At 36.5% G+C, this 18,746-nt stretch overlaps 1 protein-coding gene across 2 annotated transcripts in view; it reads left to right on the top strand.

Moving 5' to 3' along the window:
* The window catches only part of ME1 (malic enzyme 1), a 150,559-nt gene that overhangs the window by 68,118 nt on the left and 63,695 nt on the right, over window positions 1-18,746 (top strand). For both annotated transcript variants that reach the window (XM_079327104.1, XM_079327105.1), the window contains exon 6: window positions 14,990-15,093. In XM_079327104.1, coding sequence (XP_079183230.1) covers window positions 14,990-15,093 — 104 coding nt within the window. The remainder of the gene's footprint in view (window positions 1-14,989; window positions 15,094-18,746) is intronic.

The following is an 18,746-nucleotide window of genomic DNA, read 5'->3' as shown; positions in this document are numbered from 1 at the left end:
AGAAGACGCTGTGGTGCTCTGAGCACCAGCACAGTACCATGTGGATTGCCCAGGAGCCAGAAGTCATTCCAGCTGCAGCTGCAGTGGCTGCAAGGAAGCTGGACACACCAACATTCTCTTGCCCTGTGTAGGTGTAGCTGAAAAACTCATTGGTCACATACATATGTGCTTAATGTGCAGATGAATCATGATGGTCATTTTGCTTTTTAAAAAGTGTATCTGAGTTGATCTTTATTAGTATAACTGTTGGTCTCTTCTCCAATGTAATAAGAGATAGGATGAGAGAAAATGGCTTCAAGCCTCACCAGGTGGGTTTTAGATGGGATATTAGGAAAAATTTCTTCACAGAAAGGGTTGTTAAACATTGGAACAGATTGCCCATGAAGTGGTAGAGTCCTCATCCCTGGAGGTATTTAAAAGCTGTGAAGCTCTAGTGCTTAGAGACATAGTTTAGTGCTGGGCTTGGCAGTGTTGGTTAACAGTTGGACTCATTATCTTAAAGGTATTTTCCAACCTAAGTAATTCTATGATTTAGGCACTGAAAAGTGCACAAGAGAAATATGCAGGGCAGCTGCTAGGGCAGCTACTTCTTCATCTGCGACAGCTCAGGGACTTGTGGGTTACTATTTCAAGTTGTTTCCTGCATGCTTGCTTTGGAATATTTTTTTCTGTTAACTTACTAAAATATTGAAGTGCAGGAATGCGATGGTTCTCACAGTTGCCCTAAATAGGTCAGTGAGCATGCCTGGGCTGGCAGTTCCAACTCCTCTGGAGGAATGGCAGGCATCTGTGCTGGAACATGCAGTCCAGAAAAGCTGAGGTGCAGATTCAAGCTCAGTTTTTCACCTTATCCTAATTAGCTTTCTGTATTTCCCCAAATTATTTCCAGTTGTTCTAAGAATTAGTACCAGCCTTCCAAGATTCATATTCTTGAGGAACACCTACACATGAATGTGCAAATGAAAGCTCTGGAGAAAACAGGAACAAACCTGCTTTTATTATTCATATTTCAACCAAAATAGAAACCCGGACAGTAGAAAACTGATCATAGTGGAAACCTGTAATTTCATACCTTATCAATCTAAAGATAAAAATGTGTCAAGTAAATAATTTAAATTGTGCACAGCTGCAGGGATTTCTAAATGAAAGACAATCACAGTTTGCATTCATATGTAGACTAGTGGCACTTTTACACTTTTAAAAAATGTAGTAAATATATAATGGGAATGATTATACTTTCTGATTTTACAAAGGTCTTGTTGCCTTCCCCTTGAATGATGATTGTTAGAACAGAAGACATATTCAGTGACAGTTTTAATGTAAAATAACAGTAACATTTCCTGAATTCTATGAATGGAAGTTGGTCCTATCAATATAAAGAGTCTATTTTTGTATCTGGTGCACATATGAGAATCTAATTTCTAGGTTATGTTCTCCAGTGTGTTCCCTAGTTGTTTTGCATATTTTTGCAATACAAATGACACTATGTGTGATCAAAATAGGTTTCCAGATGTGCAGCTTTTCATTTAGGTATGTTAAAATGTTATTGACCAAATTAACCTGGTTGATGGAAAGAGGCTTTTTTGCATGTTCCTCAAAACAGTTAGGCCAGGGAAGGTGCTTAGAAGTAATGCTGTGGCCCAATGGTACTGAGTTCCAGGAATGAACATTTGTAAAACTATTGATGAAGTAAATATTCTGTAGGTTTATTTATTTTTTGGTTGCTACCTGTCTGTGCCCCTCTAGCAGGAGATAATTGCACTTTGCTTTACCAGTTAAGTTTTATTTTATAAGTGGATTTTTCCCCCTTAGATCTTGCTGCTGTACTGCCTTCCCAGGCAGCACTTGAGTGAGGGAGAAGATAGATGACCATTCCTTTTCCTCCCCTTTCTGAACTTTGAGTTGGCAAGAAAACAATGTGATTGGATTCTACTTTTTGTAGAGTCAATGTCATGAGGAATGTTTTCCATTCTCTCTTCAGTGTTCAGAAGTATTAAAAAGTAAAGTAATATCTGAACTTAAAGTCCTGTCTAACTCATTGTTAAGGAGAAAAAAGCCCCACACTTTGTTTTTGTCAGAATCGGTAATCTCCTTTTAAATCTATTGTTATTTGGAGTGGAGTGAGTTTGTGTTAGAAGAGGGAATGGACACATACATCTGATTTTATAGATGCACGTTCCAAAATTGAGGGTTTTAGTGTTTCCAGTCTGTTTCAAAAGGTCCACATCTAAAATAAATATACCATCATCAATCTCTCCTAAATATGCTTTACTTAAATAGCAGGAGCACTGGAACTGTGCCAGCAACTGTATTACAATTGCAGACTTAAAAAATGCTCTGGAGAAGGGATGGCACTTACAAGATGCACCATTTCCCTCAGTGCAGGGACTGGTGAGTGACATGTTTGAATGGATGACAAATATCTGACAGCTGATGTTCTTCTGTAAGTTTTGAGAGTTTTCTTTTTTTGCTCTTTAATGCTCTTACTGAAAAACTACAATATGTCTGGTAATACAGTCACAACTTGAAAATTTCCTAAGTTGTTTTTACTCAGTGTTTTAACTCATGTGGGTTGAGAATTTGTAAGTGTAATAATAAATTTAGATTTACTCAGATACTGAGATTTCAAGTGTGTTTCAGTCTGAGTTTGTCTGCTATTTTGTTCCTAGCCTTCTGCAATTTTTTAATAATTGTTTGTTCTGTATCTTCTGTCCTAGTATGTATTTCCATGGCAATATTAAACCTTCAGGAAAACTGGGTACAAATGTCTTCTGCTTCCTGGGGATGCATTCTACTAATGATATATTAGGAGAGCTGAAACTCAAAACATTGCCTACCCCTTTTATGAAGTAATTGTGCCCAGAGGGGAACAGCATTTCCCACAGTATTTAGAGCTGTTAAAAGTTTTGACTTACTGGCAAATGTGGAAGATAATTTGCTGTTCTATACCATGGTGTTCCTAGGGGAACATATTGCATCTCCTCTCTTGTTTTCATTTAGCTGCTTTTCTCATATTTTGTTAGGCATACATCAGCAGCTATGAGTACCAGTGCATTTACCAATAAAACTCAAATATAATTGGGCCTGGATTTTAAATAGTTATTCTGGTTAAATACTTTTCTTTGTTTCAGAATGTGTACACTATTAGCATTTTTTTAATGTTGCAGTCACTTGTAATGGCCTTTGTTCTTTACTATTGCAGTAGAAAGGCATTCTGTGTTTACATTACTACTGTTATAGTGCTCATCTTCTTTTACCCTAATAAAGGGGTGAAAAATACCTTGATCCTCATTTCCTGTCAGTAGCAAAAACACTTACAATCCTTTCTAAATTAAGAAAAGAAACAATGGGGAAAGACTTTTTTTTTCACCAGGGACTTACTGTTATTATTGTACAACAAAAGGTAACTGTATTTTTTAAAATTCATCCAGTTGTTCTAGTATAATTAAATTAAAGGTGACTTTCAAGTACATATATTTTGTATAAAATAATATATTGTTATGTATTTCAGTGCCAGACTTTGCATCCACCTTCATTCTAAATTGCCTTTCCTAAAGTTCTCTTATGCTTTCAAAAAATACTAAAGATGTGTTTGCAATCTTTTTGTAACCATCCAGCTTTTCCATGTTGCCTGGGTACTAAATTCAAATCCAGGTATTTCTGGTATACCCACTTAGGCAGCAACATTTGTGCCTCTTTTTTTCCATACTTTAGAGTCAGTGGAATGGACAGTTATTGCCTTGTGTTTGAATTATTAGTCTTGAGAGTCTGGGGCCAAACCAGGTAAGCTCAGAAAGACTTAAAAAGAAATGTGGAGCTTGACAGTCATCTTAACCTAAGTTAGTCCTCCTAGGCTAATTTTGTAAGGGGAACAAGTGCTGCTTCTTGTAGAGGAACTGTCTCAAACTGGTCTGATGAATTATATTTTAAAATGATTTTTAATTGTTTTTTTTTTTTAACTTGACTATAAAAAGAGACTAGACTAGTTTAGATGTAGAGGTATCCAGTATGAATTCATGTTAGCTAACCTAACATGAATTCATACTCAGTTTGCACTTCACTTGCCTCTCTCTGCATCTGATATGTGGCTACTGTGTGACTTGGGACTTTTACAGTGATTAAAACTTGGTTTTGAACCTCTTATTAAGCAAACTCTTATCTTTGAGAAGTGTCATTCTACTGCTCTTTGAGAAATGCCATTCCACTGCTTAGTGTGTGAGAAGACCTCAGCAATTGTCTGCTACTTTTCATCCATTGTCATCCTTTAAACTTTGTCATTTTGGCTAGGAATATATGGTATTCTTTTTCTGAGGCTGTTAATTGGTTATTGTGAAATTTAGTATTTATTATTATTTCTTTTGTGAAATGTTCTGTTTCGTTAGACCATGGAAAATGTGACAGAACTAGCTGGTCCCTCAGATTTTCATGTTTACCAAACAATGTGTTGGTAATGATTTTTAAGAGAAAACTGAAGAGGGAAGGCTTTTAGAAGAAAGAATATAGATGGTGACACAGGATTTAAGTCTCAGTTTCAGCTGACACTAGAAAGAGCAAGCTGTGTAGTGATGTTACAGACAGTTCTGTCAGTCCATTTAATTTCTTCTTACTTCACTTTTCAGAGCAAGGGGATCTATGAAAAAAGGCAGAAATTAATATCTGGAAATGCTTATTTTGGAAAGCATGCATGAATATCCATAGACTAAATTGATGGCAGACTTTGTTTGAAGATACATTGGACATTTCCAATTCTTTATGCTCAGAAGACAGCAACAGATAGTGTTTGTTTTCATTGGCTTGCACAGTAAATGCTGTCAACCTCCACAGCAATTTCACAGGCAACAGGGAAGGCAAGAGAAGGAATGGACATAAATATAGCTATTATCACAAAAGGTGGGAAGATATGTATTATTTATGGGTCCACAATAAGACAGCCTAGCATCTGGGACAGAGCTTGTCACTCTTAAATTGTAAAAGTGCTCTTACAAATGTTGGCCCTGCACTAGCAAGTCTACTTTGTGCACAGGATGACTTTTTCTTTTTTTTTTCTACTGATAGGACAGATATATAGTTGAGATGCCAGCACCAAAATATCAACATACTTTTTTCAGTCCAGAGGACACAGTTGACGTGACTTGTTGGTGTAGGAAGAGGTCCAACCCTTTTGGCTCTGGTGAAGTAAATGTCTGAATGTCAGCACAGGAGACAGGGATGTCAGGGTCAAAGGAAGGAACATGTGGAAATAGCTTATGGAAGTAAACGAAATAAATAGACATAAATTTAATAAAACCGAGGAGAGGTCACAACAAGTCATGAAGATTTATAGTTACATATGAATGGAAAAAAACCCAAGATATCAGAACTATTGGTGTAGACATGAGATATACTGGTAACCTAGAACAAGATTTTCAGTTCTGTAAATGTTATCTGTTGATATGTTAAAATTCTGTTCAATTACCAATCTGATGGATGTGAGACACTCTGCTGTCATAATGAGTGAGCTGATACAATATTAGCAAAATCCTCTTTATTAGTATAATGTTAAATATGAGTGAAAAAGGTCTTTAAAGCTTTTTTTAAGGCTGATGATATCTTTGTAATTTTTCAGATGAAGAAAAATTATTAAGATGACAATCCTCTGAATATTGCTCATTAATAACAAGCCTTTACTGGTGTTATATTCAAAACAATAGGTCTTTGCACTTTGCTAATTCACTTTGTTGGTGGTTTGCTTTTTGATTTTGGGTGTGTTTCAGGTTTTTTTTTCCCCTGTATTTTTGTCTGGTTTTGAAAGCTGGATGCGGCCTTATAATTAGATGTTCCAGCTACTTATCCTAAACAAAATTTGTAAATGTAAGTGCCTGAACATAAAGGAAATTATGTGTGTTTGTGGCTTTGCAAAAATGGTATAGAAAAATTAGATGTATTAAAAGTGTTTGAACTACCCCAAGCAGCTGTATCTTGTCACTCTCTTAATAAAGCTAAAAAATGTAATGTATTGAGATAGCTACACTCCTGCTAACTTTACAGGAAGAAAAGGAAGATAAATATCTCCAACTTCTCTAAAGCATTTCACTGAGGCTGAACTTGTTTTTTAAGGTACTGTATAGATTGCCATGAGTACTGTTTGGGCTCTTCTTAAAGATTATTGTTTGGTCACTTTCTGTGATTTATTACAACACACATGGCAGCACCTCAAGTAGGTTTTAGCACCTCATCCCTCATGTTTTTTGAGAGCAAGAAACTTTTGAAAGTTTGGTTGCAGTAATCTATTTCTATAGCTTCCATCAGCTACATTTTGAAGTTTCTTGATGTGTGACAGGACATGTGACTTGAGATTTTAGCCATGTAGCAGCTGGGATTCATGAAGAAGAAATTGCAGTCATTAACTCTGTGGTGCCTGTGGGAGGTCAGTTGTGTAGGGAGCTTAATGGTTCATCCGAGCCTTTTCTGTGATTCAGTAAAGGCTTTTATAGAGAGTAAATATCAGGAGTTTTAGGAGATTTCTTGTGAGATTTCTTCTGAAAATTACATGAATTACATGAGATTTCTCAGATTTCTTTTTTTTTCTGACTGTTGTTTGTATGTTAAAATATTGGTGATTACATGCAGCACAATGTACTCAAGTCCTAAACGATGTTGGATTCTTCAAGACTATTGTTTTCTCAATAGGCAAATGATTAAGTTTTTCAAGAAATGCCACTGGCATGCAGACAACCATTTGTTTTCAGTTTTACTGTGTAAAAGAGTTATGCATGCTAATATTGTGTCTGATGAAATGTTCCTCCAAAACCATGGTTCTGAGTGTCTTCCAAATTCCAACTCAAATTAGAGGCATTTGTGGAATTGGCATTTTCCCTATCCCTGCAGACAGATGTTAACATCAGGAGAGTTCTGTCAGACTATTAAAACATAATGCAGAGTATTTATCCTGCTGTTTTGTTTTGTTTTCTTAAAATACACAATGAATTACCCTCCCTGTTCTTATTAACTCTGCTAGATATGTTCTGGTAGCAGGTTGAATCATAGAATCATTTAGGTTTGAGGAGATCTACAATATCACTGGGTCCCACTGTTAACCCAGCACTGCCAAGTCCACCACTAAACCATGTCCTGAAGTCCCACATGTACTTTTAAACACATTCAGAGATGGGAACTCAACCAATTCCCTGGGTAGCCTGTTCTAATGCTTGAGGACCTGTTCTGTAAAGAATCCTCTGTATTCCATCTATGGTGGCAGTGCCCTGTTCATACAAAGCATTCCATTATTTTCAGGGTGGCACAATTAACACAGAAAATGGATCTTTCTATACTTTTCCTCAGTATTTTTCCAAGATAATAAATTATTTCCCCTTCATCCTGGTAATCATGTGCCTTGGTTATGAGCTACTTGTGACAGCTGCTACTTGGTGCATAAGTAAATGTAGATTTAACAGGAGGACCTGATGAATCCTGATGGTGGTGATACACAAGCATGGTACTAGGAGAACTCTGGTGCTTTAAAGATCAGTCTAACAAGGAATTTATTATCTTAGTTTTGAAGCTAACTTTCTGTAACAAAAGATGTTGAAACAATTGTATGTTTAGAATTGAAAAACTTTTCAGTTTTTCATTTTCTGGTATGAAAAAACTGTCAAGCTAACTTGCTAGCTTTGAAGGCAGTTTTTTCTTTTTTCAACTACAGTACTTTCATAAACAACATCTAATCCAATCCTTAGGAAAATGCCTTCTTTTCTCCTTATGAACAGTATATGACTTGTAATGGCCATTCTCTGAAATGTACTTCTAATAGCTTTTAGAAGTTAAAGTGGTTGAAAATCATCAGTGTAAGCTGTTTGACCTGAAAAAAGGCTCCAATGGCATTTACATTTCAGGGAAATGCCATTATTTTTTTGCTTTATCTGTTGGCTAGCAAATGTGTACTTGAAGTATGTTTCATTACTCATCTCTTCCCAGATCTTTCCTGAGTGGAGAGTGCCATAAAGATCAAGGTGCACAGAGCAGTTTTTGCCAGACTGTCCAAGTAAATTTATTGCTTGAATTTTTTTTAATATAAATGCTAACTTATTGAAAAAGCTTTCTTATTTGTGTGTCAATCACTTATACTGTGTACTGGAAAGATGAGCAGGTGGAACAAAAGCCAAATTGCTCTGAAAAAGATATAATTCATCTGATGCCAGATGTATTGTTGCTTTAAAAATCTTTAATCTTTTAGTATTTAATATCAAGTTCAGAAATATATGGGTAGCCTAGCTGTAGTGTGTGTTACTTGCAGTTTTCAGAGCCCACCAAGTAAAGGTTCAGGTGTCATTTTAAATTCTAGATTGTTTCAAAAGGAACTTCTCGGGCATATGCATCATTAATTGACCCCTGGTATTTAAAGTGCTAACAAATCTTGAATTACACCTAAAAATCATAAGATAAACTTTCTCTAAAAGTGTAATTGCTATAAAATATTTTATAATTCCCAGCGTTTTGGAGTTTAGCTAAGAGAGTGAGTCAGGTGTATCTAGAGACTCACACTAAAAGGCAGCACTGCTCTCTGCCCCTGCACTGTCAACAACCCTCGAGCTCTTCATCCATCACTTGGTTCCACAAACTGACTTGTGGACTCAGGTGAGTCATGTCCCAAACACAAATTCATTGTTGGACTTGGAAGAGACAGCAGCCCCTTGAAAAGTCTGGAAAAACAAGTGCATCTTTCCCCTTGCTGCTGCAACTTTCTGTCTTTGGATTTTGCACCGAGTGCTCCCTTGCTAACAAAGGCTCCCATAACCACACATTTATGTATCTCAGGGGGCTGGGTGCTCTTTAGCTTTGTTCCCTCACAGGGATGTGTCTGATTTCCTGGAAGAGCCCTTCTGGTAGCCTTGTCAGGGGATGGAGGGATGCAGGCAGATGGTGCCCCTGGGCACACAGCCACCGTCTGCCCACAGCACTCACACACTGGAGCCTTTATTCAGTGCCACATCCATGCGCCGGAAACATCCCACAGAATGTCCTTGGCACAGCCTGGCTTTGTGCAGTCTTGCCTGGGGATGGCTGTGGTAATTTCATAGCGTGTAACAAGATTCCTTCATGAAGCATTCTTTCCAGCCATTAGAGGGATTTTTATTTTGTTGTTAAAGTTCGCTGGAGCTGACAGTTTTTCAGCTGGGCGAGGCTGTCTGCATGCGTGGGAAATCACTAGAAAATAATCAACAGGGTTCAGTGAGCATTCAAAGCTACAGCTGGTAATTCCTCTTCAGGTTAAGAAATGAGTAAGCTCCCTGAGCAGAAGCAAGCACAGAATGTAAAGGTCACACTGACACTTTAATTACCTTATGAAATTAAAGAACAAGTTGGGTTGAATAAATGAAGCCTATTTTTAAGGAGAAATAATTTTAAAAGTCTAGTCCAGGTGTGTAAATCTATAGTATCATTATACGTATATGAAAGAGAATATATTCTCTGTATATTTTACCACAACCTTAAATTCTTTTAAGCAGAATTTTTAAACACCGTAACTGCTTTTCTGTTACATTAAGATATTGCTTCACCAGAGTTTTAATATTTTTTTATATTTGGAACTGACTCAAAAATTCATAATACTCTTTGCTAATAATTTTATTCCACAGAAGTCATTCCCTCCAAGCACTGCATTCAAGATTGATGACAAAGGAGCTTTATGAATATATTATCTTTTAAACTCTTAACTATGGAAAGTCTACATTTTTGTCTAAACAGACAAGGGACAATTTTCAGTGATGTTTTTAGATTTACAGGTGGGAAAATAGTAATTAAAGTACAACTGTATCTTTGTCTCTAAAGAACTGACAGCCACTTGATTTTGACAAGGTGAGTGCAGCTGGGCTGAACTGTTAAAACTCGTGTCCAGTGTGTGGGGTTTTTCCTCCTTTTTTTGTAGCTAGAATGACCCATTGTGATAGAAATTTTTGGGCTCCTATTTTGGGATTCTTTTGTGATATCCTGTCCTATGGAGGAGCCCATGGAGGAAACTGAGGGACAAAGATAGCTACTGCTCTGTATGCTAGTACCTGTCTTGGGGATGTCTAGATAAAGTGTTAGCTGAGACTCCTAAAGATGAGATCTCCTTCTCTTAGGGAGAAACAGAGAATTAGGCTCCTTATTTCTTGTGCAAGAGGCCCCTTGCTAACATTTGCAGATGTGTTTTCAAAGGTCTGGTTTTAGATAGGAAGGGCTGTGATCTTTTCTTAGTATGTCATATGGCTAGTGTAATTAAAAGAAAACAAAATTTCAGAAAAATCTTTTAAGTCTTTGCCTATGCAACTTATTTTTGCAAAGTATTCTACACCCTCAAACCCAGTTAGTAACATTCAACTCATCCAAAATTCTCTTAGCATTTGTAAACACACAATTTGTTACACACTTTAAGGTCATCATCCTGTATTGCCGACTTCAAAACAAGCTTATTCAAAGAAGAGAAAGGCTTTTTAGTCTAATGTAAATAGAAATCTTATGCACTCTTTCTAATGCGGCGAAAAACACTTTGCAGCTGTAAGCAGTTCTTGAGGGACAGAAAATCATGATTCAGCATGTTAGTGCTTACAAACTGAAAGTTTTTAAATGAATGTAGATATTGATTACTGGGTAATGAGTATTGATGGGAGCTGAAGTTAAGGCCAAAACATTGGCATGTTCCTAACCAGCTACATGTTTTTATTGGAAAAAGTTTCATATCAAGTGAAATTTGTCTTGTGGAACAAAAATAAAAGTTTGGAATATGCAACTCTCCTGGAGAGCAGAAACCCTCCTGTGCTCACTAGACATTCCCCAGCCTGTTAAAACTAAGACAAGGAAGTTACAAAAAAAAAATTAGAATGTATTAGTGTAAGAAAATATTAGGACTTGAAAATGCAGTGGCCTTCCCTGGTGTTGTTGGTAACCGTGTGCCCTGTTAGATGAATCATGCTCTGAAATGTGTTTAATTTCTGGCATGTGGCATGTCTTTGTCCCAAAGCTTCAGACATCCCATACAAATACAGTTCTCTTTTAGCTCTGTAACTGTGGCTCTAGTAAAATCATTTCCCATTGTAGAACTGCTGGAGGGTTTTGGCATTTTAATGGTGTGGGGTTAGTTGCTATTCTGAAGCATTACCACACACCAAACACTTTCTAGGTAGCACTGATTGGTTCTTAACTCTCTCTGCTCCATCTTTATCAGTGGAAAGGTCTTGCAGATGTTCCCCTGCAATTTTCCATGAAGCTGTTCACTAAAGTATGTATTTGTTCCAAAGAAACATCTCAGTGCCAAGTTGGGGAATAAATGACATTTCAGAGTGTTTTTGCTCAACTGATGAAATATTTAAGTGTGCAGTTTTCTGTTTCTCGCTGGTTTGGCTTTTGTAGCTAAATTAGAGCCAGGTGCACAGTTCAGCCTTGCTTGAACTTTGATGGTTTGCTGATCTCTTTAAGTAAGATGGCATAAACTGTTTGCCTTTTTCTCAAAACCTTCAACAATCATTATAGTTTTAATGCTCTCAGGTGGTGCTTCAAAGAACTTTTTTTTTTTGCACAGCTAATTCTGAGTAGATCTACGTTATATTTCCACTACCAGAACTTCAAATAAGCCCTTTATTCTTAGAAAACACTATTTCTATTAGAGCTTGAATGTACCACATTGGTAAATCTAAATGTTTCAGAACTTTTTTTTTTAGTCTTAGAATAAACATGTCTAAAAATAAATGGATATCAACTTTTTAGTATCATGGGATACGCATAACAAACCCACCAACCTGCAAAAAGGAGAGTTATGTTTTTTGAGGCAGATTTGATTTCCAGAAGAACAAAACAAAGTTTAAGCTTTGACAACAAGGTGGGTAACAAAAGAAACCCAAGTCATTGAGGAAAAGTACCTAATCATCATGTCAGTTTGACATACGCGATTGTATGACAGAAATTTTTTTTTTTTGGTAATCTATTTTGAAAGCCGTGAAATAGTTAGTAGCAAATGTTAATCTCTCAAGATGTGTGAACCCTCTAAAAAAAAACAAGCACCACGGTCCTGGTTTGCATGGTGTTGACCTGAATAAGGGGATAATGTGCTTAAGCAGCTTATCCATTCTTCAGTGGCCTTTGGAAAGGGAGCGGGTGCACAATGGTTTGCCACTCAGGGCTCAGACGTGACCACTGTTCTTTTCACTTGCTGAAGGTTTCGTTCTTTTGTGTCCGCCACGGGCTTCTTCGTACGTTGTTCCAAACAGGACCATAAAGGAACTTTTTGGGGCTATTTCATGTCAAACTGTAACGTTTGTTAAGCAGAATGCACTGAGCTGTAAAGGAATTCTGAACTCTGAGTATATAGCTGGCCATGCTTTTCATCAGAGATGTGTTGCTAAATTAATTGTCTCTGCTTGTGAGACTTCCCAGGCTAGAGGTTTATGCATACTTCAGAAACACTGTAATGATTTTTTTAAATATTTCGCATGAAATTTCAGCGATAGGTGAATAAACTCAAGCAGTCCTATAAATGGAGCTGCTGTGGAGTTCTGAGTTTTTGTGTTGAGCATAGATTTAAATGCTCACAGACATGAAAAATGCAGAAGTAGCAAAAGGAGTATCAGAGTCCATGCATGTTTCAAGGCAGACCCAAGGCACTTTTTGAACACAGTAATGTGATGCCTGTTTCTCTTCCACTTTCACGGAATCGCTGCCCATCTAAACTGCCTTCTTGAGGGAATCAGACTGATTCAGTCTGGCTGCAAAGTGTTTTAGAAATGTCTTCAAAATTTAAAAACTACAGGGACCAAATTTTATTTTTTTTTAAATCATTTTGAGCATCCTTTTATAAAATGAGAAAACAGACATTGCTCAATAAAAGCTTGTGGAAGATCTTTGAAGATAGCAAATCCATTTAGGAAGAAAAGTTAGGGGAGTTGGAAAGGGGTTACGTTATTTACTCTGAATTGGACAGTGGAGCATTCAATATCCATGCACAGGCCATGGAATAGCAGAAGCCTACTGGCATGGAAAACTGCAGCAATGGGATTTTAGAAATGAGATTGCTGTTTCTGAGTCCTACTGTGATGTTCCTGACAGAGGCTCCTGAGGCTTGGTAGTTCCTTCCAACCTTGTGTGCTCAATCTGGTGAGAAGCATGAGACAACTTGTATGGGCTCTCCAAAATTGCCTGAAGATTTCCTGTTGTTAAAAAGTTAATTTGCACTTCTTGTGAATTCACCTCCCATATATATAAATTTATCCTTGATTTTTTAGGTCTTGAGGTCATTTTTAATAACTAGACAAACTCAAAATGGAAATGAAAAAATAATTTCAGAAATAGTGCTTGACTACAAAGTTTGAAGTGATTATATCAAAACAAGAAGACTACAAAAGGCACAATTACTTTGAGAGATACCAGATAAAACTCTTGCAAGTTTTTCCTGCAGTATCTAGAGTAGGCAGAGAATTATTATTTTGATTTTGCTTCTAGAATATTTAGGATAATACATACTGTGAATACACAGTCAAAATTATTTCTGGGAAAAAACAAGTTAAGTAGGCATGAATGCTGGTGTTTTGGTGAAGGGAATAAAAAAAATACAGTGTAATGATGTCACTTTCATTTACAAAGTAATTTTAATTTTGAGCTTCATTTTGGTTTCACTTCTAAAATCTGAACTAACAACTTCTGCATGGCTGTAAGTAATGTACTGCAAATTGTTCTGAATTGGTGATTAATTCAGCAAGTTTTATTTAGCAAGAAAGTTCAGCTTTTACACCTGCTTGATTTTTTAAAGCATTCTAATCCTATTTCTTTACATCTCTGTGGAAGTGGAGAGAAGTGAGGGAGACAAACATCTCTATCTATAGGTCTGCATCAGGATACTCCCAGGGAGGCAGAATACCACCAAAGATTTTAAGGTTCATACTTATTCAAATAATTTTTTAACAGGGGCTTGTGACACACAGGAATTTTTTCAGTTTTACAATGTAAAAAAATCTGGGATGGAAATTTAGGCATTTCTCTAAAATTCAGAAATCAAATTTCTGTATCCCAGTCTGGGTCAAGCAGAGAAATCTTCCAGACTTTTTGCTTCATTTTTGCATTGTTTTTGGATGGAAAAGGTTTAGCCAAGCTTCTGACCTATTCTGCAAACTGGGTACGTGTGGGAGGATTGCACACTATATACAAAGAGGAAAATAGTTTGTTTTCAGAGGCATGTGAGAAATAATAACGAAGAGTGTCTTTATACCTGAGTTCCTGGGAGAGCCAGTGGAAGTATGAGACTTGCTGTGGGGAAGTACAGATTTAGTAATTTGTAAGTTATAATTTAGAAATGCATCAGGCCTTCTGGTAGTGGAGACATGGAATGATACAGGCTTAGTGTTTTTATGGGAAGTATGGATCATAAAGCTAAAGAAAGGAGAAGTACAAGAATAAAGCGTAGGCTTTCAGAAATCATATCCAACCCATGGAACATGGATAGCTGAAATGAAGAATTATAGACTCTAAACTGATAATTTAATAATTTTTAAGGAAAAGGGCAAAGGGTTGAATATGTTTTTAGCATATTAAATTTTAGAAAATAGCACATTTTCTGAGTATCAGCTCATCAACACAGTTGAAATGATGGGCTCTGTGAGAGATTTGTGAAACATGATAAAATAAAGAAAATGGCTTTTTTTAAAATATCAGAGCATTTTCAAGATATAAAAGAAAAATAGAAAATTACTAACTAAAGCTTTAAAAGATACTTTTAAAACCTGACATCCCAGAGTAAACTTTCCTTTTTCACTTGGAAACTATACACTTGCTTTGAGACTGGAGTATCCCTTTTCCTTGATACAAAAGGGTGTTTCTTTAATCTCTTTGTTTCTTTGGTCTAAATGTAGAGGTGGATAAATTGATATGCACTTCATATGCTTGGGTTAATCCTCAAACACTGTATTTTTGTCCTCTTCTTATTTCCTTAGAGTGTAGTATTGTAACTTGCTCATGTAATAGTTTAAACATTTTTTTTTTTCAACAGGAATTGCTGAAAGATCCTTTGTATATTGGGCTGAGACACAAGAGAATTAGAGGTCAAGCCTATGATGATCTTCTTGATGAATTCATGGAAGCTGTGACTGCAAGGTAAGTGATACATCTGTGTTACTTATTCATGAATTCCACTTCATCTTGAGAGAAATAAAGGTCAGTAGCACATGAAAAGATGACAGAGTTGCAAGGTTCCTGATCATTTTTATTTTGAGCATAATATTTTGAGAGTTAATAACTGCCTTAACTATTTACCTTCAATATTGCAGTTTTATGGCTTATATGAGTAGTAAAATTCATCTGAATACAACCAGTTTTTCAAACTTTTATCAATATTTAGATTGTTAAATATTTACCTAATCATTTTGTGTGCCTAGTGGTGTGCCTACATGATCATCTCTGTCTCTGTGATTTCATACATCACATGTCAGCAGCCTTAAAGAAGCTATCACACTTGACAATCCCTGATTCTGCCCCCACCAAACCCATGGGACTAAGAGCTTGACAGGACTAAGCTTTTTTAATTTAGAATGTCATGGTATGGACCTACACCAAGTCAACTCTTTCACTGCTTCTCTTTTCCTATACAGAAAGTAGTTAAATTTATTATTAGACTGTGATGCATTAAATAGTTCTCCTTGCATGTCAAATAACACGTTTGCTCATATTTTCCTTGTTTGTTAAAATGTTTGGAGTTCTAGCTCTGCTTTCAATGTGTGTATTTAAAATAGCTCAACTACAGTGATCCTCAGAGGAATATGTTTTCTGCATCTGCCTCCCAAAGGTGAAGTGGAGCTGTGGGACTTGGAAATACTTTCCAGCTCCTCAGTCTTGTTGAGATCTTACCTGGACATAGACAACTTCTGTTCTTTCTGCCTTGGTTGCTGTGCAAAAGAAACTTGGTCAAGCAGATGGTATTAATTTCTGTGCCTGAAGCACATATTCCTTCATATACACATATATTCCTATTATGCACTTCCCCATCATCCCCTCTGCTATTCCCTTGTTCATATCTTCCTATAGAAGTTGCTGGTTTGATTCTATCCTTTTGTATGTTTGCTACTCTGGTGAACATTCCCTTGCAGATAACATTGATGAACCTTCCTAATAGAGTCACCTCCCTAAAAGAATGTTCAGAACATTAGAAATTTCTCTGTGGTCTATGTTTTGAGAATCTCTAAAATAATGCGTTCTCTAACTTGCTATTTCTTTGAAATGAACCACTGTTCTCTATACTAAAGAAAATAATCAGAGTCAAGCCGAAGATTATCTCAGTAATGTTTGAAGATCTGGTTGACATGCACTTTTTACTTAAAGCTCAGTAATTTTGAGTAATTTTACTTTTTATTTTAAAGCTCTGTAATTTTGAGCAATTTTGAGCAATTTGTGTTTGCTTGACCTTCTGAAAGATCACTTTGTCCTCAGCTAAATCTGTTATGGTCAGCAGTGGTTGAAGTTCGTGTTTGGAGTGGCACATTTTGAGATTGTAATTCCAGCTTTGCATGGTATACTTGTGAATTGTTTTGCCTGTAGTGTGACACCTACATTTACTATGATACCCATTTACTAAGGTGAAGGGAAAAGTGATGTAGTTAAATCAAAATCAAGTCCAATTGCTCAATAATTTTACATTTCTCTAAATTCAGATTTGTGTTTAATGTGCTACTGGCAGACTCAGCACTTACAGCTGATTCTGGCACAGCAGGTCTGGCTGTTAAACATGCAGGTCATGATTCCCTTTACAACCACTGTGGTGATCTAGGTAATTGCATACTTTGGTAACATGATAGTTATTTTTTCCTTATGAAAGTTTCTATTATGTTTTTCCTCCTTTCACTTTGCTTGGCCTTTTGCTGCTGTTTCACTGAGCGAGTATTTGCTAATCTTAGATGCCTGTTTGGTCTGTTAAATTTTATGTTAGTCATATTTTTGTTAGTTATTGCCATGGTGCTCCAAAAGAAGCTTTCTTATTTAGCACTGCCTAATCAGTTCTGGGAATGGGATAAATTCTGGTGAAATCTGTTGTGGTGTTTTCATTACATCTCCAAGACATACATAATCATGAACACTGTAAAGCACAAGGCTGTCATGTATTTTCAATAAGTCTAAATTAAAGATAGGGTGATGACAGATATTTTCAAGCCAGAAAGCTATGTCAAATACTTATTTTAGATCTTTTTCACCTTCATAATTCTCCAGAGAGGCTAAATCTAACAGAAGTGAGAGCCAGGTTTTAGCAGCATTGCTTGGGAGCAAGAAGGAGTGGGTAGCAGTACAGGGTGGTGCACTCTGTACAGGCTTTTATTGGCTTCCAGGGAATTTTCCTAGATATCATCTTGATTGATTGTTGAATTTTGAAAATCTAGATTTTTATAAGGTGATGCAGCATAATTTATAGTGTTTCATGCTGAAATGTCACCTTTATGCAATGAATGGCATGACAATAAAGAAAATGCTTTATAAAAAGGTATTGTTTCCTCAACTGCAGTACTTCCCTCTTCTCAGCCTCTCCTATATTCACCCCAAAAATGTTATTCATTATTTATGAAAGTCAGCATTAAAAGAAATAAAACAAAGCCCAAACCAACAAACCCAAAACTTAAACTAATCATTATAAAAGATTTTGGTACAGTATCCAGTATGCAGTCATGGCAGAATAGAACTAGTACAGTATGATTTTTCCCAGATGAGTGAGGGCAGAAACATATGGAAAGTATCTGGATTTCTGGTGACAAATAATCCAGTGAACAGCTTTTATTTATTTACACATGTATATATTTATCTGTTTACTTATTTATTATCAGTGCCAGCAGCTACCCTCTCTGAGGGCAGATACTATAATTTCTCTGGGCATTGCCAGGTGATTTTTGCTTTTGTGTCAGTGCAGTAATTTAGAGGAACAGAAATATTCTAAGTGGAAGAAATCTTTTACGACAGGAGAAAAAAAAATGGACAGTTGTTTTAATCAGTGAACAACATAATACCAACTGGAATTCAGAAACGTTTGTTAAGTTTCTGCCCTGTGGAGAAACGGTCATAAAACATCTTATACAGACAAGTAAATTTTTCCAAATGGCAAGTTGTTCTTAAATATCTATGTTTACAGAGGAAACTTTGAGAGTATGGATTGCTGAACAACACTTTAGTAGCTGGATTGATCCACCAAAGCTTCCTGTGTAACCAGAGAAAATAACTCTTTTTATTCCTGCTCCTGTTTCTTGTCTGTTTGACTGTGATGATGCAAAGAGAAATATATCAGGGGCCAAGAGGTATTCATATACAACAGTGAAAGGATTATGGAACTGCTTGAGGAGAAAATACATAGAACGGAGACGAAGCAAGAAAGGAAAGGAGATGAAAAAAAGCACCTTTTCAGTAACAGGGACTTGAATTTCCTTGTCTAATGCAAGAAGTAGATTTAAAGAATATGGATTTTTTTCGCTATTTCAAAGGATATTTCGTTTTCACAAATCTGGTAAAGATAACTCCATGCTGAGCCCCTCTAAAGAATGTCAGAGTAGGGAAGAACAGCATCCTACCAGCTGCAGATCATCCCCAACAGAAGTAATTTTACTGGGCAGGGAAAATACTGACTTGCACCTCTGGCCTATGAATAGATAGGAAACTTAGAAAATGAAAATAATCTGGGGTAATTTCCATAGATTATTTGCTTGCCTACCTAGCACCACCCGAAATAATTGGATGGAATTATTACTCTTATTATTAGTTATGAGCTAAACCCTGTGGAT

Source organism: Erithacus rubecula (genome assembly GCF_903797595.1).
Source record: "Erithacus rubecula genome assembly, chromosome: 2".
NCBI lineage: Eukaryota > Metazoa > Chordata > Aves > Passeriformes > Muscicapidae > Erithacus > Erithacus rubecula.
The sequence above is the reverse complement of the archived record's forward strand: the minus strand, read 5'-3'. Positions and strand labels throughout refer to the sequence as shown.